This window comes from Diplotaxodon limnothrissa, linkage group LG12 (genome assembly GCF_057381915.1).
Source record: "Diplotaxodon limnothrissa isolate DT_005_m linkage group LG12, D_limnothrissa_male_GT1.1, whole genome shotgun sequence".
Lineage (NCBI taxonomy): Eukaryota > Metazoa > Chordata > Actinopteri > Cichliformes > Cichlidae > Diplotaxodon > Diplotaxodon limnothrissa.
This window is the reverse complement of record NC_140607.1, coordinates 25,626,547-25,651,427: the sequence shown is the minus strand read 5'-3', so window position 1 is coordinate 25,651,427 and position 24,881 is coordinate 25,626,547. Positions and strand designations below refer to the sequence as shown.

At 40.9% G+C, this 24,881-nt stretch overlaps 1 protein-coding gene across 1 annotated transcript in view; it reads right to left on the bottom strand.

Annotated features, from left to right (window-relative positions):
• Window positions 1–24,881, bottom strand: part of aopep (aminopeptidase O (putative)) — an 89,199-nt gene that overhangs the window by 24,033 nt on the left and 40,285 nt on the right. The window contains exons 9-14 of the mRNA XM_085367378.1: window positions 22,621–22,723; window positions 22,305–22,412; window positions 21,776–21,819; window positions 17,648–17,708; window positions 13,301–13,363; window positions 12,091–12,177 (exon numbers count right to left, since the gene is read on the bottom strand). Coding sequence (XP_085223504.1) covers window positions 12,091–12,177; window positions 13,301–13,363; window positions 17,648–17,708; window positions 21,776–21,819; window positions 22,305–22,412; window positions 22,621–22,723 — 466 coding nt within the window. The remainder of the gene's footprint in view (window positions 1–12,090; window positions 12,178–13,300; window positions 13,364–17,647; window positions 17,709–21,775; window positions 21,820–22,304; window positions 22,413–22,620; window positions 22,724–24,881) is intronic.

Genomic DNA, 24,881 nt, shown 5'->3' with positions numbered 1-24,881 from the left:
ATTCCCCTGTGGGACAGTCCTTACTACCTAGTGTGCTACTGCTAATCTGGGAAGGCAGAGAAAGGCAATAGCCTACTCCCCAGTGTGCCACAAGAATTACATTTCTCAGAAGGTTATAACTAGCAACCTTAGCTCCAACGCACCTACAAGCAGGTGCCCCAAACAACTAGTCACAGTTACAACAGGAGACCGAATCCAGGTCTCGGTGGTGGCTGCTGAGTGTGTTGCCCCTGCACCACCCGTATGCCTTTGAAAGAGAGAGGCCTTTCAAACAGAGCAAGAACAAAAGGACCGCTGTTTGTGTGTTAGGGGGGGGGGGATTCTGTAGCAATTGTACAACAGTGACACAACCAAACAGCTGGACGTCAGCTTAGACAAAGAGAGAGGTGAGGAGAAAGGGATTGTGGAGAACAGAGGCATATAGGCTTTTTTGTGCAGCTACACAAGGACAAAGTGATGGGAGACAAACTCTTATGAAAGCAGACAGAGCATAAGCCTGATGATAGTCTATATTTTTATCACCAAATCCAATGACAATACCAACATAACTTTGAGTTGATCCTTTCAACTAATGTTTTATGCATATCCAAAGCCAGATAATTCTTTCAAATCAGTGCAACAGATTTCTGCAACTTAAAACAGAGCTCTACAAACTATTTTATCCCTGTCTAAATAATTCGAGTGGATCTACAAGTTAAAATACATGCCTGTCAGACACCTAGAAGTCACAGTGAATTCTTCAGAGACACACACATACACAGCAGATTTTTCCTTTAATATGTAAATTCCAATAACAAGGTTGTTAAATTATACACAATTTGAATATAAACATTTACTCGTGCTGGCAGTTCACAAAAAAGCCTTAAACTTACCAAATAAGAGCTGATGTCAACTTTATCTGATACCAGCACTTATTAAGTAAGTGTCTTGCAACTTTTTTGATTTAATCATCAACATGCTAGATTTTAGCTGAAGCATTTGATTCGTCCCAGATGCTCGACACAAATACAATTCAAATACCTCACAAATTTCAAACTGCACTCTCTTTAAAGGCATTAAGTATAAATGCATGAATTGTGACAAAGGCTGGAAATAGCCTCAGTTTAATTTCCTTATCTCATTTGTTTTAGCACTATACTTGGAGGGTGAGAGCAGCCTATGGGGTGTGGTTAAATATTACCACCGGGGTAGTATTTATAAAAAAAATAAAATAAAATCCATTTTCATATAATGGATTTGGCAGATAAATATCAGTGGTGGTTTCTGTTCTAAATTATAATAATTACAGGGGTTAACAGGGCACAGTAACAAAAGCAAATGGGTCAAAGCACTTTTGTCGGCTTGTGCAACAGAGTTCCACCACGCCATTTTGGATGTGGTTAGGTTTCTAAATGTCAGCATACACAGTGAAGGCAAAAGCATGCACACAAACCCACACTGGCAGATAGGACTCTACTCAAGCTAGGTTTACTCAGATGACAACAATAATAAGGGTAAAACACAAACATGCATCAGCAATGACCTCCAGTTTGGAGTGACAGCATCAACTCTTGTTGAAAGATACACTGAGAAATCTAGATTAAAAACAGGATAGGGGAAAGGAAAACATAGTGGAAAAGAAAACACAGTGGGCGATAAATGGGAGGTGTCTGCCAGACATAGTCAAAAACAAAGGAGCGGCAGCAGTGAGGCTAATGTTGCCAGACCAATCAAAAAGAAAGGTCATGTTCAGGAAGAGACTGTATGAATCCTCTTGTGGCTCAAAGTTTAAGTCTCAGTGTGTCTTTTTGTTTGTGTGCGAGCTGAGAAACTTGCCTGTGGCTTGCCTGTGTATCTGTGTGTATGTGTGGAGTATACTGCATATGCGTGTTGTCTCATGAGTGAACTCTGGGCTTGGTAGGTTGAAGCAGTCTGAGCTGACAGAGGTATGTGGGATGGACTAAACCCAGATATCTGCTGCCCAGACAGACAGACAGACACACACAGCTGTGGAGTCATGCGCATCCACAAAGAGCCAGATACACACACGCACACATACAGACACAAAAGGGGGAAAAGATATTAGAGAATGAAGGAAGACGCAACAGAAAGAGGAGAGATTAACTTACACAACAACCCGTCTTTTTTCCTATTATGATATCACACTCAGCTTTGCAATATATGACAGACTGGGAGAGGAATATTTATCTGTATCTGACTGTAAATACTAGACAGTACAAGAGCATTGAAAAGATTCAAACTGTGAGTCCTGTCATCCCCCGGCAGGGTTTTTTTGGTACCTTGACATGTCAACAAAATTATTGTTTTGTTTTTGAGTATTTTTCTTCTACTGTTTTATTGCATTTATTACTTCTTAACAGGGCAAGAATCGACGGTGTCTGTGACATTTTGTTATGAGAACATTTCAAGAGCTAAAACCAGACCTAAAAATGTCCATAATTCCCAGCAGGCCCCTTGTTCCAAATTCTTAATTGTGATGATCTTCAGCTTTTCCTTGTCCTGTGTGAATGAAATATTTTTAAAACTGTGGGTTAGGCAAAATTAACAGATAGAAGACACCCTGGTTTTTTGTTTTTTTTTGTTTTTTACAATTCTATAAACCACATGATTTATTGGAAAAACCTGACTCATATTTCAGAAAATGAGTGGTTTGAAAATACATATTTAATCTGTCTCCACTGATGAGCAGTTAAACCACTAGCAGGTGAAGTGAATAACATTGATTATCTTGTTACGATGAAATGTTCTTGATGTTACTTTGAGACGTACCACCCAGCACAACATTGCTCCAGACCAACCATGCACTTCCATGGTAACGACACTCCCCAATGGCAGCAGCCATCCTAACGGGACAATCCAACCAGCTACCACACACAACGGCGAACACAACAAAGAGCACAAAGCACGGACCCAACCAACAAACGCCCCAGACTCCAATCCAATCCTGGTGCCAGACACTTAACGGAGACCCCACAGAGGTCCAGTACCTCAATGGGTCTCAAAGGGGGGCCATAAAATTTGTAAAACGGGGGTTTCTGGCAACAAGCCTCTTAGTGAAGTCACAGTTAGGTGATGGATCTATCTCTGCTTCTCAAACAGTTTTAAAATGTCTCTAACGTTAAAGGAAAGCCAATGCGGCCATTAGCACATACACCCACTCACATGGAGTGAATAAGCGTAACCCCAACAAATGAAGAACAGGGGATTATGAGCCAGGGTTTCTCTCACACTGCACCCGCACATCAGACACTTAGTGTCAAATATTTGAGTAATATTATTGCACTCATTCACAGGGATTTCTGTAATCATTGGATCTAGTAGCATACAGCTGACATTACTTTGTGTACATGTGTGAATGTTTGTGTGTGAGCAGTTTTTTTTTCTTAACGCCACTAAATGTGTCGGGGATGCCCGGAGGCGCTGTAGTCTCCCCAGTCATTACCAGGAAAGACAGATGTTGTAGCACTCATCACTCTGCGTTCATATGCGCACACACAGACACACAAACACCACATTGCGCGCTGTTTCCTAAACGATGAAAACAGCGAGGTGACGCCTAAATCAGATTTTATGCGAAAAGCATTGATTCATTTCCCACCATTAAAAAGCTACTTCCATTTTACAGCCCAGCCCAATATTAAACATGACTCTACACTAAATGTCCGGCTGAAGTGTCGCCAGCTTTAACATCGCGACCTCTGCGCTACACTGCGTTTTATAGCACTGCATTATACTCAAATGTCTACATTTGTGTTTGAACAGACTCCAAAATGAACGATGGGGATCTGTGCCAGTGACAAAGTGTGGTGCTCTGTTTCTACGTATTGTGGCAGACATATTCAGAAGGCTGATCTCTCTCGCTTCGTCTGTCCCTGATGTGTTTTCCATGTGTGCTGGAAAGACAAACACAGCTGCACTTTAATGACACTCAAATGCTTCAGGGATTCAGAATGCATGTGTATGTGTGTATGTGTGTGTGTGTACTTTTTTTTGCTTTTGACCACTTCAGTGAAAAGCCTATTGGAGCTACTCTCGTTGTATACAACTACTCTTTACGCCAACCCCACTCTTCTTCAGCAAAACTCTTTGCCTTCTCGTATATTTCTATATTTGTGTGTCCGTGAGTGTGCATGTGTCCGCGTACGTCAATATTTATGCAAACCAAATTGAATTTGAGACCTTAAGGTGAGGACACATTTGGAAAGTTTGAACATTTTGGCTCATCCTCAGTTTCTGACATGTATTTAAAAGGTTTTTTGAAGGTTAAGATCTGGTTTTAAATGGATTGGGATTAAGCTTTTAGCTGCAAGTTGTACAAGGCTAGAGGATGCACACAAAGACAGTATCACTAATGTGTGTGTGTATGGACAGGTGCACATAAACACCCATTTGCAGTGGTATCTCTGAGCAGCAACAACCGGCATAAAACAGCTTGTCAACATCGTCAGCCCTGACTGCTGATCTCTATATGCCCTACGCCTTTACTGTTAATCAACTTCACACACACACACACACACACACACACACACACACACACACACACACACACACACACACACACACACACATACATCACATACACGAATGCACAAACACAGATGGTGGGGAACTCCGGATAAGACGAGGGCGCCAGTGAGCTTCAAATGACCCCGAAAACAGAAACGCAGCTGAATGATAAATGGGACAAATAGGCACTGGCACTATCCCTCTCACTTTCATTCTGTCTCTGCCCTCATTAACGCAACACAAATGGAGCCATCTCCACTTCGCCCGACTCTAAACATAAGTCTTCCCCATCACTAACACTTGCAACCTTGATAAATTTTAATTATCTCCTCTCACTTTATTTTTGTCTAGCTTTTTGCTATCTGTCACTAGGAAAAACTATTTTCAGCATGACTGCAGGAGAAAGTGGAAAACTGGGTGTAACTTTTACAGACTTTGCGTGTCATTTCATACAGTAATATCCAATTATGCTGCACCGTGAGTTAAACTCATTATAGGAAGCATTTACTGGATTTATGGATTATGACATCAGGTCTGTCATGAAACTACTTCATCCCTGACTATTTATTCATTGAATTAAGCACAAACTAGACTGAGAAGTTTCCACGGAAGGTCACGGTGGATCAACAGCTTATTGATGCAAAGCAATTGTGAGAGAACAGTGAATCAAAGAGCAGTTGTTTGCTGCTGATCCCTCAATTCCCACACAATCTGTCCTTCCTGGTCAGCACTTTGCACAACAGATACTGCAGAAGATGACAAAGCTGCAAAGATACTTTTATTGATCTGTTGTTTTGCTCGTGCTCCATTGTCTCAACATGTCCTGGACTCACCCTCACTCCCTATCTGTAGCTACATTATATGTGCCATTGTGTCTTTCAGGTGGTTAATGTGTTATTTGTATATGTTGAGCAGACAGTAAATGACTCTGTGTGCTCATACTTCTCTACAGTTTCTGGAAACTGAAAACTAAAAGCTCAGAGTGGGGGAGAATAAAGTCCATATATCTGCCCATTCTATCTCATGTTTATTTAATTTCTGGCTACTTATCATTGTTCAGTCACACATAGATTAGATATACAGGTGTACAGTGTTTGTGCATTTTGTGAAATATGTAAATATGTAGTGCCAAAGACTCACATGGCTAGAAAAAACTCTTTAGAGGGTATCTCCATTTCTATCAACACAAGTTCAAATAGTGTAACGCAAAAGACGTATTACTAACAGCATAAGAGAATAAATGGATGCAGATGATAAAACACAGCTAATAAGCAAAGATAATACCCTCTGGTTTGCAGGCACCTATCTCACTACACCCACAAAGCTCTGCACTGTGGAGATGGTTTGCTACGGTTCAGTAACTGAAAATCACATGTAAAAGTTCAAGAAAATAAAGCTTAAAATAAATAAGTGATTATGACTGAATCCACTGGTTGCGGTGCTCCCACTGAAGAGAAATACAAGAATTTTGTTTTTCATATTAAACACTTTGTGTATGAAACTTCAAATTCACACCGCATCCTTATTTAAACTCTGCCTCCCGCCTCCCTGAACTCTTTATCTAACACCCAAGAGTCCAGACAATCTGTACATCATATTTACAAAAGAATCTAAGCTTTGACCTCAGTAACACAGGCCTGGAGACCACCAGTTTAAAGGGAAAATGTTGTATTGTTCAAACAGTTCTGAGTTGGTACTGCCAGTTACTGTAATGAGATGCATTGCTAAAGCTCCATTCATGCAGGCCTAGAGAACGGTGAGTGGCAGCCACCAACGTGTGGCTGTCACTAGTGTGAAACTGGTAGCAAAGAGGTAAAGGATGCTGCACAGAAAACATCCTCATGACTGCTTTGGTTGGTAGCAGATTGCTATGATGCAAGTCAGAAATGGAGAAGGTTCACTGACAAAGTAAAAGTTTTAAAACTTCTAAATATAAAAACTTGTGTGTTGTTATTGCAGCAGTAAGACACAGCTCTTACTTTAAAGGTGAAAGGTCTCCATTTGTGGTTTACGTCGCACTCCCGAGTTTCACTACTACTTGGGAAGTAAACGGCAAGTGTTTGCAGACAAGTCAACGTCCAACCACATGCGACTGCAGCTAGCAATCAAAGTGATCACAATGTGGTTTTTCGGTCTGCCACCCTCTTTGTGACCTGGCATCAGCCAGCAGCCACTCGCAAACTATAACAATCTATAATTTGAACAAAACCTCAGCCTTCAACCTCCCATCACACCAACACTGACTATAACATGATTGTTCAATAAGTCTAAAATTTAAAAAAGTAGAACTAATCATCATAAAATCACAACCAAAGCCGAAGGTCATTTTTTATTCAATGTATTATCGAAAAGGAAGGATGCAATGTTTTCCAAAAACTCACATGTGCTCCTGTGTGTATTAAAAGCTTCATCGGGATTTTATTTAAAAACAGTGGGCTGCCCGCTTTCGTGTAATGGGCTGTTACACGAAAGCGGACAGAGCCAGAAAGCAGCCCTTCGCTGATCCCCAGTTGGTGATGACGAAGAAACACACACACACACACATGCACATACACTTTCCCACCCTGATGTGAAGTCTGGCCGGAAACAGCCATTTCCCTGAATGTTCCCATCTCTCCTTCGGCATACTCCCTCATCCCTGATTCATTGCCAATAAATCACAGAGAGAAAGACACACACAGAAAGAGTGAGACAGAGTTAGAAAGGGGGAAAAAAAGACTGATATAAAGAGTAAAGGAAAAGGCCGAATAAACCAGGAGTGAAGCACACTGGAGACTGGAAAACAAAAACGAGGGAAAACCAGATGTGTCCTTGTCAACAGTACACAGGGGCGGAGTTCAGATCGCCAATTATGGCTGAGTGCAATTTGAAACAGTGACGTCTTATTGAAGAAAACAGCAACACAGATGCCATGAAAAACACCATTACTAAACGGATATGCTTTATTTCATGGCTACTGGTCAAACTCTAAACAACGGCAAGAAGAGGAAGACAGATTCAGAAGGAGAGAAAAATAAATACAAGGCTTTCGGGCATACGTGCGTCTCGGACTTCCTTCTTAAGACTTTCCTGCAATTTTTACACATGCAGACGCAAAACATTTAAGTCTTTGTTTGCAAAACATGGGCTAAGGATTAAATTCTGTCTGTCTTTTATGTGGGAACATCTCCCACTCCTCAGCTATGTTTACAATAATCAAAGTCATGAAGAAGTACCAAATAACACTGATTGAAACTATTTCCACATTGCTCTCTCTCGTGTTTCCCATCTGCTAATTACAGAAGCCCACTATGAAAGGGTAATGTGCACCACCTGCAAACCCCACCCAACTGAAGAGGCTTTTGATCATGGCCTTCCTATTGTTTACTCTCCAACAGGGGCCCCTGTTATAACCACAACTACTTCCCCTGTCGAACCAACATCAATCAACATCGCACCTCATTACAACACAAGAGATTTCAGTCACCACTCAAACTCAGTTCATTTATTCACGGGTTTAAATTGTCTCCTAAAATAGAAGCCAACATATATGTCCTTGCGGCATTCCAGAGCTGCAAGGTACGTTTAGTAACTGCTGTAGAGCAAACGGAAGTAGAATTAAATTTCCACACTGGACATGCGTATCTTTAAAATTTTAACCTAGAAGGCATGCAGTATAAAGTTAAAGTTATCAATAATTTCTCACAAAATATATAAGCTGCAGCTGCTGAATATTGTGATAATGCCAGCCCGTGTGACAACGTCTAAGTCAACCGCCCTGCTTCTGTTTCAAGAGGTTACACTTTAACCATCGAAGTGCTGTTGCAAGACAGGATGTTCTTCTAAACCTGTTGTTGTTGACATTTCCATGGCAACAAACACAAACTTGATGATGCGTGTTTCCATAGTAACTCGTGTCATTAACCAGGAAGATGCACACTGGCGTGTAGGTGCAAATGAGGTGACGGAGTGACACTGAGATGGAAGCTGATTCATTGTCAGCGTATTCTGCTGCGTCTGTGGCCCAGAGAAAGATGTCCCTGTTCTTACATTATCACTCTGAGCCTGCAGAGACTCTGTGTTTATAATCATATGGCAAACCGTGCAATAAATACTACAAGGCTAAAAATCTTTTTGTGTGGGTGAAAGCATGGTGAAAATGTGGAATCATACAATCTAAATGAAATGATTAGAAGTCCTCGGTTAATTATGACTAAAATCACAATGTTTGGGACAATAAAATCTCATTGATCTCATTGACAGAAGACTCGTGCATGCTTACATTCACAAAGGTTTGCAGTTTGGAATTAAAAATAGTGTGGTCTAAAACAATTTCAGCTGGAACGAAAAGAATTCAGGATTACACAATTTCCAGATATGTTTATCTGGAGAAGGAGCTATGTAAACATGCTCTATATACAGAACCTTATCACATCTGCGCTAAATACAGCAGGACAAACTGAACTAATACACTGCATTCAAGTACAAAAGTACCTTAAAAAAGCCTAAAGTGTGGAGGTTGTTTACTTGATCAACATTAGCAATATTAAACACCCAGATTTTAATTTAACCCCATTATAGGAGTTTTAAAATGTTATTGTAACTCGCCTGCCATTAAACCCACAAGAAATTTCCACAAGCCACTTTTTCCATGCAGTTCCATACAGCTAACAAGGCTGCACTGAGGTTTTAGGATAAGCTTTGGTCTGTTACGATGCCCACTGACCATTTCCCAGCTATTTAACATGGAAGCTAGTTGATGATAAAGTACCAGATCAATTACAAATTACTAACTGCACAATCAGAACAGGCAAGCAGATTTTTGCCAAACTAGTTGGCCAAGATCTCCAGTTAGTCACAAAATTCCCCTACAGGGTTTCCTGTCTTGATCAGCAGGGGCAGATGGACCCCCTCATTACAGAGACCACAGATGAAAATGAGAGCAAAATGAGGCCCATTACCACACGGGTGTGACTAATATCCCTCTTCAGACCTCTCCACGCACGCTGGACACATGCACACATATCAGACGTGCGCGCGCAACTTACACGTGTGGACAAGGAAAATGCTCGGCGTGCACACCGAGATGCTTGTAAATCAATAACATTACACAGAAACAAAGACGAGGGGAAGTTGGTAATAAACTTTGGCTCTATTAAATTGACCAGATCTCGGGCTGCTCTGCAGGGGGTGTCTGGCTCATGCACTTTATGAACCTATAGGTTTGTGTCGGTGCGTAAATGTGTGTATATTCCCTAATCATCCCTGATGTCATTAGTGCTAAACACTAGCTCAGCCTGATTCCTCCCCACTAAATATCCTACTTTTTCTCTTGCCCCCCTCACTTTTTCTTCTCTTTCTTCCTAACCACCTCTACAACAACTGACCAATGCTGCATATGTATCCACACATGTGTGCTTCATCTTTTCAAATATCCACTCTGGTCCTCATTTCCTCAAATGTCTGCAGCGGATTCATTACCGTACTGGATTCCACAATCATCAACCTCTAATCCACCGCTAGTCTAGCGCCAGCTTGAGGTCCAAAAATCCTGTTTTACCAATTTGTTTTCCCCTTGTCCTCTACTTTTTCTTTTAACCTTTTATTCCCGTGGCTGTCCTCTGTCTGTACAGTCATGCCATCACCTATGCCCCCTCTTGTCTCAAGTAGCATCTCCCATTTCCCCTCCCTTTGTCATTTTCCACTGAAGCTCATCATTTTGTGGCTTAGATCTATTTTAAGTTTAAGTTTCAGCTGAATTGATCCAAAATAAACCACAGGAGATACAGAATTCAAAATAGTGATATCAAGGGTTTACAATTTTCCATCTAATGATCCAATCATAGCCTCAGCTATTTAAGTCAGTCCTCTCTTGCCTTCCCGTCTCTGCCGTTTTATGCTCCTACCTTTGGTTTTTCTCTTTACCTTTGCTGATCAGATCTGCAAGGTGATTTATAGCCTTACAACAGGCTGATAGATGGAGGGAAAAGGAAAGAAGGAGTAGTAGATCAAGAGGAGAGGGGGTGAGGAGAAATTGGGCTGTTTGGCGTTTGAAGTACATGAAGGAGTAATATAAAATACACCTGGTTGGTCCATGGGGCACTCTGTTCGCTGAAACAAAGGGAGGGGAGGGAGATGCAGGGGAGGAGAAGAGGAGAGGGCCAGGCCGCAGGGGAGAGAGGGGAGAGGAGTGGATGGATTGGGGGGGAGGGGTCACTCAGTGTTTCCTTTCAGGATGGCTTTTATGGTGTAACTTCAAACGCTGACCTCCCACACCCCTGCCCCTATATCCCCCCTGCTCCCTCGCTCCATCCGTCCGTCCGTCCATCCGTCCCTCCCTCCTCTTTCTCACTATTGTGCACGGCCAAGTGGACAGTAATTGGCTATTCTTTCGTGAGGCTGATTTCAGCACTCTCTGCCCCCACCCCATAGGAACAGTCCCTTTTGCTGCCCCATAGAACTAAGTGTATTTGTGTATATATATGTGTGTGCTTATGTTGTAAATAAGCCAGACGATAGGTATCAGGTGGGTTGAAGGGAGGAGGGGGTGGGGGTAGGGACCGCTCTGACATTTCATTCACGTGTGCTCCAAATTACAACACAGGAATTGAAAGGAGCTGAAGCTAATTGAATCCAGAAAAAAGGTCATGCTCCAACATGAGATCTTATTTAAAATAAACTTTTAAGCACACCTTAAATATGTATACCCCTGCTTTCACTGGAAGCAGCAGTACAAAGAGAGAAAATGTGAAACCCTAGAAATAAAGTGGATGTAAAGAGCAGTGTTTTATTTCCTCCTCCAAAATTTTATTCAAAGACTCCGGGGGCACCTAATTTATTCATGACATAAAATACATTGTAGAAAAAGATGAGTAGCTTTGCAAATGTTTCCTACAGTGTACAACATCTGAACATATTGCGAGTGATATATAAAAGCTGCTCCACTCTCGCTAATGACTTCTGGCCCTCTGTGGCTTATAGATCAGTGTGTGTTCATTAATGATGCAGGCGTGTGCAAGTCCATGTGTCAATTAGTGGGTGGAGGGGATTAGCAGTCTCCAGAGATTCCTAATTAACACTACACATACTCACACGGGCTAAAGCATCATTTTTGGATTGTTTTTAATGGAATTTTTACTATTTTATTTGCTGGTAAATGAGAAGAAAACTGTTTGCAAAGGAAAGTTCCAGAAAGTATCTCCTCAATGTCAAAAAAGTGCAATGATGTCCACCTCCCTGAGAGAAACACAGACACCTACCCACACACACGCACACACACTTACCAAGGCCACACACATGCTATGTGATGTATACAAGCTCTTAAAAGGTTAAATATGTAGACAGAGGACACAACATAAACACAGACTTAAACAAGTACAGGGCAGACTGTCCTCACAGACGTAACACATAAACAGAATTAGGGATAATTGTGTTTTCAGAAAAACAAGAAATACTGTAACGATCAGCTACTTTAAGTGGAGAAAAAAAAATCAAGGTGGTTAGAATGAAAGAGGCTTTCAAACAAGCTAGGGGACATGTCCAAGAGTTAGAAGTAGAGCAGAGTGAAGGTAGATGGAGTTTTTAATACAGCAGAGTGCCTCCTACCTCTTTGTAGTTCACCTTGGGCTCCATTCTCTTCCGCTTTCTGCCCTTCCCGTGATGACTCTGACTGAGGAGGATCCATTTTACAACCTGCAGGAGGGAGAATTGGGGGGATGAAGGCGGGAAAAAGAAGAGCGTGTAAAGGTAGACAAGTGGAGACAGCAAAGTAGCAGGGTTTGAGTGAGAGGGAAGAGAGCGTGAAGGAGAATCAGGAAAAAAGGGGACAACCGCAGAAGAAATTATGACAGGGTGTAATGATGACACAGACAGAGAGAGAGAGAAAGAAGGGGTGTACAGTAGAGAAAAGAGTAAATAGCAAGAAGTAAATGTAAACCAAATCAAATCTCCATGAAAAAAGTAAGGTTAACAAGCCATTAGCATGACAGGCACAATAATATATAACAGTCTACAGCTCCTTCCTTCTCACAGGCTCACACTCACTCGTGCTCCAACCCAAACAAGTGGCTGAGACAAAAGAGTTCTAGTGAAAGTATGTTGTTGTAACAGAGCCTGGAGTGCAACAGCCAATCACAATCAAGGCCAAAGTCATATCTACCAACATTGGTTCCTTTTGTTCCACATGAATTCACAGAAACACACGACTACAGGAAAAGTCAAGTTCCCAAAAAGTATGTAAAGTAAATGTAAAGTATGTAAAGTAAATTAATCACGTCTACAGCGCAGTCGCTTAAACACAGTTCCTGTTTTAAGGTAGTTAAAATACAAATAATTACTTTTTACAGAGATACAACTGGGAGAACTGGAAAATATAGGCAAAGCAATTAAGAACAAGATGAGAGCTTTAAGGGAAATCTGATAGGCTGCACAGAATGACACGCAACAGATGTAGAGCGCTGTGTGCCGCACTTCACTCAGAGACAGACAGAGGGAGAGACTGAAACGAAAGTGAGCAGATGAGAAAAAGAGAGGTAAAGGGAGTGCAAGAGAGGTAGAGATAAGAGATGGTATCAATCCCTGTGAAGCGGAGGACACAACCAGATGGTAGAAAAACAAAGCAAGTAAAGAGAAACAGTGGCAGAGTAACACACCGAAGGAAACGAGGCTGATGGGAATCAGGTGACAATCATATCAAGCAATCTAAGGTGCAATATTTGAAAATCTGAGTGCTTCCTTGCCACTCCCTGAAGATGAGAGGAAGGGACAGGGAAAGAAAGAAGAGGAGGAAAGAAAGAGAGAGAGAGAGAGTGCCTACCTCTGCTTTGACTTCTTCCACCAGCCTTGCCTGCGACCACACGGCGCTCCTTTCATACAGCCACTGAACGAGAGAGAAGAAGGGAAAGCAGTGAGCCAGGGGCAAGTGATCAGGACAGAGTGGAATGCTTTGCAGAGGCAGAGAAGGAGAGAGAGAGAGAGAGAGCAAAGCAGGAAGGGGAGGGAGAGAGAAGAGAGGTGGGAGGAGAGGGAAGAGGTGGGAGCGCTATCACTTGTTCCTCTGACGGAAACTCGCAACTTGACTCCGGAGGATGAGAGAAAGGAGTAAAGAGGAGGAAGGGGTGGTGTACGAAAAGGAGGGGGGGGGGGGGATCACCTGATTTACAAGCAACTACAGGACTGATAGTCACCTTAGTCCTCCACCATTACACGCACACATATATGTGCAGTCATTCATGCAAGCGAACATCTACGCACCCACAGCCCTTACTCTCTCACCTTATTTAAGCCCTCAGCAAAGCCGCTGCTCAAGTGATGTGAATCACGCACCAGAGCGATGATGCCATGTGTACACGTGTGCTTGCGGGTGTGTACGTGGAGTGGGGAAAAAGAAGGAGACAGACAGGAGTGCGTGGAAGCAAGGTGTTCACAATGTCACACAGCTCACTCACACACACAGGCAGCAGCGACACACGATATTCGCCTCAGCCTCAATCCACGGTATGCACTCCACAGACGTTCCCACGCACACACACAGAGCCGCGCTGTGTTTCAGGTATTAGCGTTACCATAGCCACACACACACACACACACACATACACACACACACACACACACACAAAGTTCAATACTATAACTGGATGCCTGCGTAGTTCTCTACAAGTATTATACAAAAGTGTCTGCTGCTCAAGCAGAAATAGCATGAAGGTGTGTGTACAAGGCAAGGATGGAGAGACACAGAGAGGTACAGAGAGAGGGAGGTTTTGAGAGTGGGTAGTGTAGAATGTAGTGAGTGTTGAAGTACTAAATTGCCATTGTGTAACAGGATACCACACATAACTCTTGCTGCCTAGATCTCCACTGCCATTCCCTGAATAGCAAGACCTTTGTCTCTCTCCAACTCTCTCGTCCTGCGCCTGCATCTCTGTGGTGTCTCTCTAGTCTCTTTAGTGAATCGATATTTGACTGCGTGTAGAAGTTCACAAGTTGCATCTCTTTCCCTCTTAAGTGCCTCTCATTCATTTCATACTCGTAAATGGTGACGTCTCTGTCTTTGTTTCTCAGATCCTTTCATGCTTTGGTATTTTTGCTTTAACCATATTTTACTTGAAATGTCTTTGCACGGATATACTTAAAGTTCTTCACAGCAGTCTTTTCATTTGATAAATAATGTGAATACATCCAGTTTTTCCAACTGTAAAGCTCCGGATCTGGACACATCCAGATATGTTTAGAGGAAGTGTATTTATATCCAGATTTGTTAATATGAAGCTCAGTTGTGTGAAAAAATATTTGCCACATTCCTGATTTCTTAGTTTTTCCCATATCTGTCACACATATGTTTAAGATGTTTGTAGGATGGATTAACTACTTTTGGAAAGCTGAGTTTAATTTCACGACCCACACCGAGACCTGATTACTGTGAGACCTGTTGAATACAAAAAAAATGACTTAGCTACAAGCTGCAACACATCATGCCACAATTCAAGGATAAAAAAAACAAAGCCATTGACATGTATCAGTCTGGAAAGGGTTAAAACATCCATTAATTCTGCTCTCTACTAAAAAGTCCTGAAAGAGAATGTCGAGCCCATCAGTTCATTATGGAGCTAGACAATGATTCAAAACACACCTCTGAATGGTTAAAAATAAATGAATATATTTACACATATATATGGTCAAAGTCTGAACTTAAATCCGATTAAGCATCATTAGCTTGAACTTTAACAGATTGTTCAAACTCAAAAAACCCTCCGATGTGGCTGAACTGCAACAATTCAGCAAAAAAGAGTAGGCCGAAATTCATCCACGGTGATGTGAAAGACTCACTGCCAGTTATCACAAACACCTAATTGCAGTTTTTGCTGCCAAGGATGGCACAACTAGTTATTAGGTTTAGGGGTCGATTACTTTTTCATGTAAGTTTGGATAGCTTTTTTCCCTTAATAAATGAAATCATCATTTAAAAACCCCATTTCATATGTACTCGGGTTATTTTTTTCTAATATTACAATTCAGACAAATTAAACAAATTAACATTAAGAAATTAAAATTAAACCAGGAAGGGAAAAAATACCTTTTTATATTTTTATATATATTTTAAAAATTAGACTGAAAATCAAACTTATTTGGTGAACACCTTCAGGATATTTGTCTTAATTAAGTTTTATTGCTACAAAACACATACGTGTTGCTGTATTGCACAAGTGTGAGAGCAAATTTTTACAAAGACAGAGCTCTAGGTATTGGTACTATTTTCTTTGTCAAATCCCAGAGTTTCATTTTGCTCTTTTAAAGATTTTTAGGTTTAGGAAATCTAAATCTAATACCTGCCAGGAAGATCAAAAAGCATCAATTATGTACTAGGTAAATCAGCAGCACTTAAATCAGTATATGACAACTGGTAATTAATACAAAAAATAAACACTATCATGTAGGTGTAGTTTAAGTAGAAGAAGGAGCTAAAAGCTCTGGTGAATCAATGAATCAACAAAATATTCCATGCTACATCATAATCCCAATGGGAACTCTTGAGGTCTAAAATAAACCGACACTGGCCTTCTCATTCTCCATCGTTCAGCACAGGATTGGTGGATGTCATTGTTTATTATTAGGCCAAATCATTTCCTGCCTTTCTTCAATTCAAGCACATTCAAGAGCAAAGGAGGCAGAGAGGAGAAAGAGATTTTAAAAATGTGTTTGTGCCCAGTGTACATAATGCACAAGCACTTGCATTTGTGAAAGGTTTCAATCGATCGGGCTGATCTTATTAGCCATCGCTCTGACTGGCACATCAAACACAAAAAAAGCCTCTGCAAAAACAATCAGCTTTCACCCAATCGGGTGTGAAAAAACAGCGGAGCACTCCCTCCGCACTGTCCTTTCCACCCTGAGAGGCCCCTGGAAGACTCAAGTTACATCATCGCATCCAGAAGGTGAAGGCTCCCAGACACAGGAACAGACACTAAAAACTGCACACACGCACAGTGGTAATTAAGATCTGTAACCATGGAGATGGCAGAATTGAAGAAGCTGTTGGAGTGGATTGATTGTCTGAGCAATCCTAGTATTTGTAACCCTTTGAGGGGGCAGATAAAGCAGGACTGCTCACCTCACCAAGATACAGTAGCAGTCTTGCAATGGCTAAATATAACTTAAAGATGGATGTGACCACCATGATGTTAAAAACTGGTTTGTGAAATCCTGTGTTAAAGCTAAGGTTAGCATTATGACTATTTGGGGGGTTATAACTACCTTGCTTGGTGGAGTACACATTCCTAGGTCAGGGTGTTAATAACTGCACAAGGTGCTCAGTTCAGTAACTTCTGTTAGTTGAAGCCGAGCAAGGTTGGCACCTACCTTTAATGCAAAGCAGTCACAATCTTAATATACATAACCTTTTATAACCAATTTAAATATAAGCCATTTTTAACAAATGGTTTCTGAATTATTGCACACAATTTAAACTATAGTAGTTAATAATATTCCCTGCTGCGTAGCCATTTTAAAGCTGTTCTTCTGATGTAGCGTCATGCCATACCGGATGCGACACAACCAATGTGGCAGATGCGACACGAGAAGCTTCCATTAGACGTGAGACAATGGAGGAAAGTGGTTCCTGGATGTTGCTGGCTGCTGCTCATAATTCAGAACTCCGTCACCTTGTCTAAACACATCTGGGGGTTAAAAGAAAACCAAGATGGCAGCTGCCAGAATGTGAAAGTCAGGGCTTCAAAATGGGACTTCACAAACCTGTGAGTGACCAGGATTGAACCAGTCTTTCTACGGTTCATGGTAATGCCAGCCAGGTTGTTGCCACAGTAAGTAAACATTAACTACTGAGTAGTAAGAATGGTTGTAAAACATTAAAACAATGAAATCTTCAGTGGACTACAAGAAAAACAATGCACTGGGAATTGCAACCCTGTAAGCACAATTACAACAATTAGTGAGACTAAATTACTGCATTATTGTGTACAATGAAGCCTAAGTAATACTGATTTATCTTAAACATTACAATGAAGAACAAATTCCAACACAGTTTTTATCTACTTAAAGAGCTGTCAGGCTTAAAAGTGAGGAATTGCCTTGTTTTTTTCATAAACTGGTATTTAATTATTTTAAACTCAGCCAAAAAAATAAAAAAATACTGAAGGACTTTTCGTACCTTTGGAATTCCCGGCTGATCGAGCCAGTCAGCATAAATAGCACCGAGGGTGAGGCCTTTTCTGGAACACAATGGCACAAGTGTTAGTATTATTCCTATTATTACAGCAATGACTGTTATTGCCCAAGACGCACTGTAAAAACATCGTTCTGGGAAAATACTGTTAGGGTTATGGCAGACTTGAGATTTAGGCCAACACCTTAAACAAAAAAGGGGCACACCCACCTTCCTATACATGGGCAAGAAAAGAGGCATGCACAGACAATGAATTGGAGTTATACATATGGACATGCAAAAAAAAAAAAAAAAGCGTCTATGTATATGCATGTCTGAGTAGTTGAAAGGAGGCCAAATTGGATGGTTTGCATGTGGAAATAGTCAAACACCATACAGAGAACACACACAGTGACTGGGCTGACTTGCAAAGACAAAACAAACATCCCACATTCAGCCTCGTGTATTTATGCAAACAGTAAAGTATACATCAAGTATACACACAAAGTGCACAAAGAGTCGAAGAGTAACTAAATAGCATGCCCTTCACCCCACTATCAATCCTACCCGCCTGTGCTTAGAGAGAAAAAATTCCACTCTTGGCTACAGTAATACCTTCACTGAAACATTTTTATTTTTTATTTCTGGATAGTATTTTTTCTTTATTAAACACATGCAATTCAGGCTCCCCCACATTTTCCAAACTTATCCCTAAAAGGACACGTTGAGAAAAATAACAGACACAGAATGTAAATAGGTCTATTTTGTAAATCTATTATAATTGTCACAATGGGTTTAACCTCCTGTAGTGACCATTTAAGGTAATCTTAAACTCAGTTCATCAGGCTCAGTCACCTTAATCTTATTCCAACTTGTAAAAGTCAAAATGTATTCTCAGTGGTTTAAGCTCAAAGTTAATTATAGAAAGATAACATGCTCACAAAAACAATCTGTTGCCTTGAGACAAACTTGAAAACAAGCAACCAACCTAATTCTCAACATTGCTCATGTGACTAAATTGGCTTTTTGTTGCGGGGTTGAGGCTGAGCTCCTCGCTCCCGCACACTAGCTGAGCTCATCTAGTGCATTTCTAGGCAAATTAAAAGAGTGGTGTATTGGGAAACTACACTTTAAAGCATATTAGAAGAAGCAATACTCCAAATAAAACATCAACTTGCTTAAAAACCAAATATTAAGAATGTGATGAGCGACTTCATCACAAGCGCATTTAAACTCTTGGCATGATTGAAATTATAGACAGAGTCTAGAGACTAAACATATGCCACACCAACAGTGAGAACCCACAAAGTCGGATTACATGGGATTATGTCAGCATACTTCTCTTGTGTGGCAAACAAAAGGTTAATACACTTAATATACCACATGACTCATCAAGTGATGCTTAATAATAGGTCTAGTGAGAAATAAGCTTCATCTCTCACGAGAGCATATGAGGCATGTATCTACCCGTTCCGTTCTGTGACGCTAAAATGTAAACTTCACTTTAGTTTCACTAATTAGTCATCCTCTTAGTGACATGTAAGAATTCACAATTAAGTCTATATGTTTTTGGACAATGATATGTTTTGTATTTTGCCTCAGAACACCACCACTGTGGATTTTAAATTTTAAAAAATAGTGCAGAGTTTAATTAAAAGGATTTAGCAAAAGTACTGCATTTTGTAAAGTAATGTGATACACTTAGAAAATGTTGAATGTGAGGACCGTTTTAATATTCGCAGGAAGTCGCCAAATGCTGTTTTTCCTCCCTTGAGATGCTGTGCTAGCCCTTTACTGTGGCCACCGTCAGTTGCTGCTTGTCTGTGCGCCTCTTCGCCTTCATTTTTGTCTTCAGTAGCTGAAAAGCATGCTCTACTGGGTTGAAACCAGGCAACTGACTTGTCCATTAAAAAATATCCAATTCTTTGCCTTAATAAACTCTTGTGTTGCTTTTGGAGAATGTTTTGGGGCATTTTCCATTTGTCCTGTAAAGTTTTTGCAGCATTTGGTTGAAGCTTAGCAGAAAGTATAACCCTGTACACTCCAGAATTCATCCTCCTACTTCTCTCAGCAGCCATCAATAAACACTAGTGACTCAGTTCCACTGGCAGCCATACATGCCTATGCTATAACATTGCTTCCAACATGTTTGACAGATGATGTGATACGCTTTGGATCATAAGCTATTTTTCTTACTTTCTCCATACTTTTTATTTCCCATCATTTTGGTGCAAGTTAATATTGGTTTAATTTGTTCTTTTAGATGTTTTCTGAAAAAGGTCTAGTCGTCAGTGTAACAAGTGGTTTCCATTGTCATCATTGCCACACAAAAGACAACACTAGGTTCAATTCCACCAGGCAGCTAGGACTTTCTATATGGAGTTCACATGTTCTGATGTTTGCACGTTTGCTCTCATTATCTCCCACAGCATCTTAGATTAATCAGAGATTCTAAATTGGTTGTGGCTTTATGTGTTAGCCCTGCAACAGATCAGTGACCTGTCCAAGATGTACCCTCCCTCTCGTCCTATGGCAGCTGGGCTCCAGCTCCAAGAGAAAATGGATCGGTGGTTTTAACAATGATATACCTACTTACTCAAGAGTGTTCTTGACTTGCATAGACGTTATGAAGGGCTTCTTTTTTTAAACCAAGGAGAGAATGTGCACTCACTTTAGCTTTCCTACACTGTCTTTGAGGGCTTTGGGTGCTACTGGCCAGTGCAGTGTGATCTTTAACTATCAAAATAACTTATTTTGGCATTTCACCCCAATGATGACCTTCATTTACATCTACACCTCCTTGTACCTCACCATGAAAGTTCTAATGAACAGATCCAAATGCAAAGTAAACTTTGATTAAACAAAGTAAAGATTTTTTATCTGCTTAATTTGTAGAGGAAACTGGGATGTACTGGCCATGAAACTGCTTGTCAGTCAATTACTTTTGAATCTCTCAAAATGTTAACACACTTTTTATTATCAAGATGTAGGAAAGGATATCCACTACAAAATATATAATTTATAGAATATGATGCTGGATATTAAACAGAACATAAAGTATTTAAAATGAGCTCAACAACTAAACATCTGCACCAGTATTTTTAAGATATTTAACACTGATAGGAAACATTTTTCTGCATAATAATTATTCTGAATTTTGATACTTTACGCAAAATTTGTCCAAAAATATAATTTTATGTGCAATGAGGTGTTTTATTGCTTAGTTTCCTAAAGGAATTGCTTGAAAAATTCCTCAATACAGCATACAGGCAATGCGCATGGTATGTTTTTGATTTCTGTGTGTGCTTGGGGTCAGGGAGTGAGAGGTTTGGGATTGTCTCTGGTTGCCTTTCTGTAAAAGTCCCTGCATGCCACTGTTCCAAGGATACATGACCTCACATCACGAAAAGACTGGCCATGACCCAGAGCAGCAACTGTCTATTCTAATCTTAAACCCTTCTATTTCACTGAGCTGTTTACTGAAAGAGGCATCAAATCCAAATATTGACTCTGCCCAACTCCCTCTGTTTAATTCAATCAATCTCTTCTCGTCCAGCAGCAGCACACTCCACATGACAGAGAAGGCAGAAAGAAAACACTGAGAGCCGACAAATAGATGCTCGAGAAAAGAAGAGTAAGAAAAGAAAGGGCTGATAATGTGAATGACAGACAAGGAAGAAAACGTGGGACAGCAGGACAAGACACATGAAGAGGTTAATGAGGCAATCGGCAGAAAAAGAAAGTTGAATGATTAAGAGAGTGCAGAGAGAGTGAGAGAGAATTAGAGAGGAGGAGAGCAGGAGGAGCAGTTATCCTTTTACACTTCAGTGAATATGAGAGTGAATGAGACTGTTCACCTAACAGAACTGGTGTTGGATGCTTCAGTTTGCCATATTTCCACAGTGGGACCAAACGCATTTCACATGAAATCGATTAACATATCACATCTGCCACTGAAAGTTTAAAAGCTACATTGAAACAAACAAAAAATAATAATCTTTAACCGCATCTCATATTTGTCTGCAACTAGAAGCTAAGACTACTCCTGCTATAGTACAAACCAAATTGGTTTTAATGCATCTTTACATTATTCATGAATTACACTGCAGAGATTTCTCATAGCAAACAACATACCTTTCCATGCCGGGAAAGCTAATCAGTAACATTTGCAGGAAATCCTGTTTAAAACAGAACAAAAAAAAAAGACAAGCAGAAATGGAGTCGTTTAGGTAGATGTGGGAGGAAGACAAAAAGAAAAGAGAAAGGCATACCTGATCTTAAGTCAAGAGTACAAGGTCAAACAGTGTTTATGTTACTTCCTCTATTTAGTGGGAGGACTCAATCTGCGACTGAAGTAACAGGAGCCAGGTGGAACTCATATGCACACACACACACACAAACACACACACACACAGTTCCAGGTGGGATCACTCAGCTTTGTGGCCCCACCAGAATAAACACATGTGCCTCTGTTGATGTACAATCATCAATTTGAGAGAAAGCTATTGTAACAATGTGGCAATCAGGTTTACATCAGCCTCCCAATAATTTATAAAAGCAGCAAATGTGCTGGAGAGACGGGTCGAATTAAATAGTTCACACGTGAGCTAAAATGTTATCAGCAGCCTCTGAAGTAGCAGCAGAGATATGTTTCCAGCCTCACCTGGGACAAAATTAGATGGCCGTGGTATTTCTTCACAAATAATTGGAAGAATTCAATAAACTGTTGCTCTCCCACTTGACTGGCCAAGAACCTGAGGAGAAAGTAGCCCTGGACAAAGGGTGAGACATGCAAACAATCAATTATAGACAAACGTCTAAAGCACCAAACAAGAAAGCTCACAGAAATTTAAAAAAAAACAAAGAGATACTATAAGTTTATTCGATACTTTGATTGGATCTGGTTCTTTTATTTGTCTTCATTAATTCCCTCCTTTCTTTGTTCATTTCCCACCTTCCTACTACGACATTAGTCTCACCTTGAGGTAGTGGACTTGCATGAAGGGTTTTTCAGGGTTGAGGGCATGCTTAACTGTGGAGGAGCCAGATTCACTGACCTGACCAGTCTTCTCCATGTTAGGTCTGCAGGAGGGCAAACAGAGCAGGGAAGAAAAAATTGCTCACAGAAACACTGAACAAGTGAAGAGATGGACGTACAGCACACAAAGCGAGATTTTCAGCACACACCATCAGCAGTACTGTGCACAGGTACATGACAAGACCAGAAGGCAAAACAGGAGTGAGATGTTGGAGAACAGGAGCACATTTTTATTTTATCTTGCTCTCAAGACATTTTAGTTGCAGGAAAACCACCATTTCAACAGAGCAAGAGTACACTGTCAGCAACACTAAATGGCACCACTCAGGCCATTTCTCAATGGTGAACACATTGCCAAGTTGCCACACTTTGCCAGAGGCAGGCTGGAAATAAAACTGTGGATTTATAATAGCATACTATAGTGTTTATATGACCTCACAGTGCTGTGCTCTAACTTTTACTGCCCGTGAGTCATGGAGCGAACATATAACACTTGCGCACAAAAAAAGCACCCCTGACTACCAGCACAAAAGAGCCACGCTCTGGGTTTCATTTTCCCCGTCACGAAGATACAAATCATCCCCTCAACCTCCATAAAACACACAAACAAACACGCATAAAACCAATAAAAAACCAGACAAACAAATCCCTGACATGGGATGCTGTGCAATGATAGTTTTAGTTAGCTAGTATTGATCAGAATGAGCAGATTAACTCAGTGTGCCAATAGGAAGGCCTTGAAGGATCACCCTCCTGCCAAGTCGATACGGCAGGCGCCTGGCCCACCAATCAATACACCCTTCATCACTGGCTTGCACTTTTCCACAAGACCGCTTCATGACAGAAGCGGCCAGACACACACACGCAGACGTACATGGACGATCGGAAAGGCTAAAGGCACAGAGAGTCACATGTGACTGTTTAAATTTTTGACTTGAGCTTAAGCAGGGAGCCACAAGTTGGTCAAATATTTGATTTACACAAGTGTTTGTCCAGCCATGGTGAGCAGAAGAGGGAAGGCAGGATGCAGAAGAGAGGGGGGTAAAGCAGACTAGGGCTGAGGACAAGACAAGGAGGAGGTGTGGGAGAAATCAAGGGCAGAAGATAGACAGGAATGTTTGGTTTGCTTAGTGTACTGAAAGAGAGGAAGTCATCAGCTTCCTGGAATTTCTAAATTCAACTGGTCATTCTTTCAAGCACTTTCATCATGCATCTGAGGGCGTGTTCCCACTTGTGTGGATGTATGCATGTCATATAAATGCTGTGCGAGAGAAATCGCTATGGAAATGACCTGATTTCGGAAAATCTGCCTCAGAAAATCAAACTAATGATGTTGACTCTCCAGAAATAAAGACTTTCATTATTCTCAGTCTGTCGGTGACTGTATATAATGAATAACACATTTGGATATAACAAACGGGCTACAAGTTAAAACTTAAAATATGCAATATAGTGTTTGTTTTATATGTGGTTCCTTTATATCAACATTTTCCTTTAAACACTGGATTTTTTTTAAAACTTGCTCTCTGTCCAGTCACCTGCTCATTTCAGCCTGTGGCTGTCTGTTCCTTGCGATAAGATGAAATGGACTCTTTTTAAGACAGCGGGATGTGCTGTACCCCTGGGAACTTGTGTGTATGTGTGGGTCTGAGAGGAAAAAGAAGGATTAGGACAAAAGATGAAAACAGTGACAGAACATGTACTGTCTTTCCACGGAAAATGTAACCATTTCTTATGTCAGAGACACTAGCAGACCACGGAGAGACAAAATGTTGATTCATCACTGTCATGTTAAACAAAGGGACTTCAGCCTTCTTTATAAGGGATTTATTGATGTGTGAATCCCTGGGTTTTGCTGCCTGTCTTTGTCAGGGATGATTAACTAAAACTTTAGGAGGAAACGGTGCTTGCTGCCTTCAGCGTCTCGTAATAGCTAAATGTATTTCAGAATAAATGGCGTTCTTATCTGACTTGTAGGGCAGTGAGAGGGGGGGTGTTTGTCTGTGTGTGTGTGTGCATGCGTAGCCGTGCGTACACCTGGGTGTGTCTGAGATTGAAAGGGAGAGAAAAAGCGAGAGGAAATCAGGAGCTATTACTGACAGAACTTAATGTCAAACGAGAACACACATACACACACGAGAGGTTTATAGCTCCGTGAGCCATATCCTGACAAATTACACTGGGATGACTGTGGAAACCGGA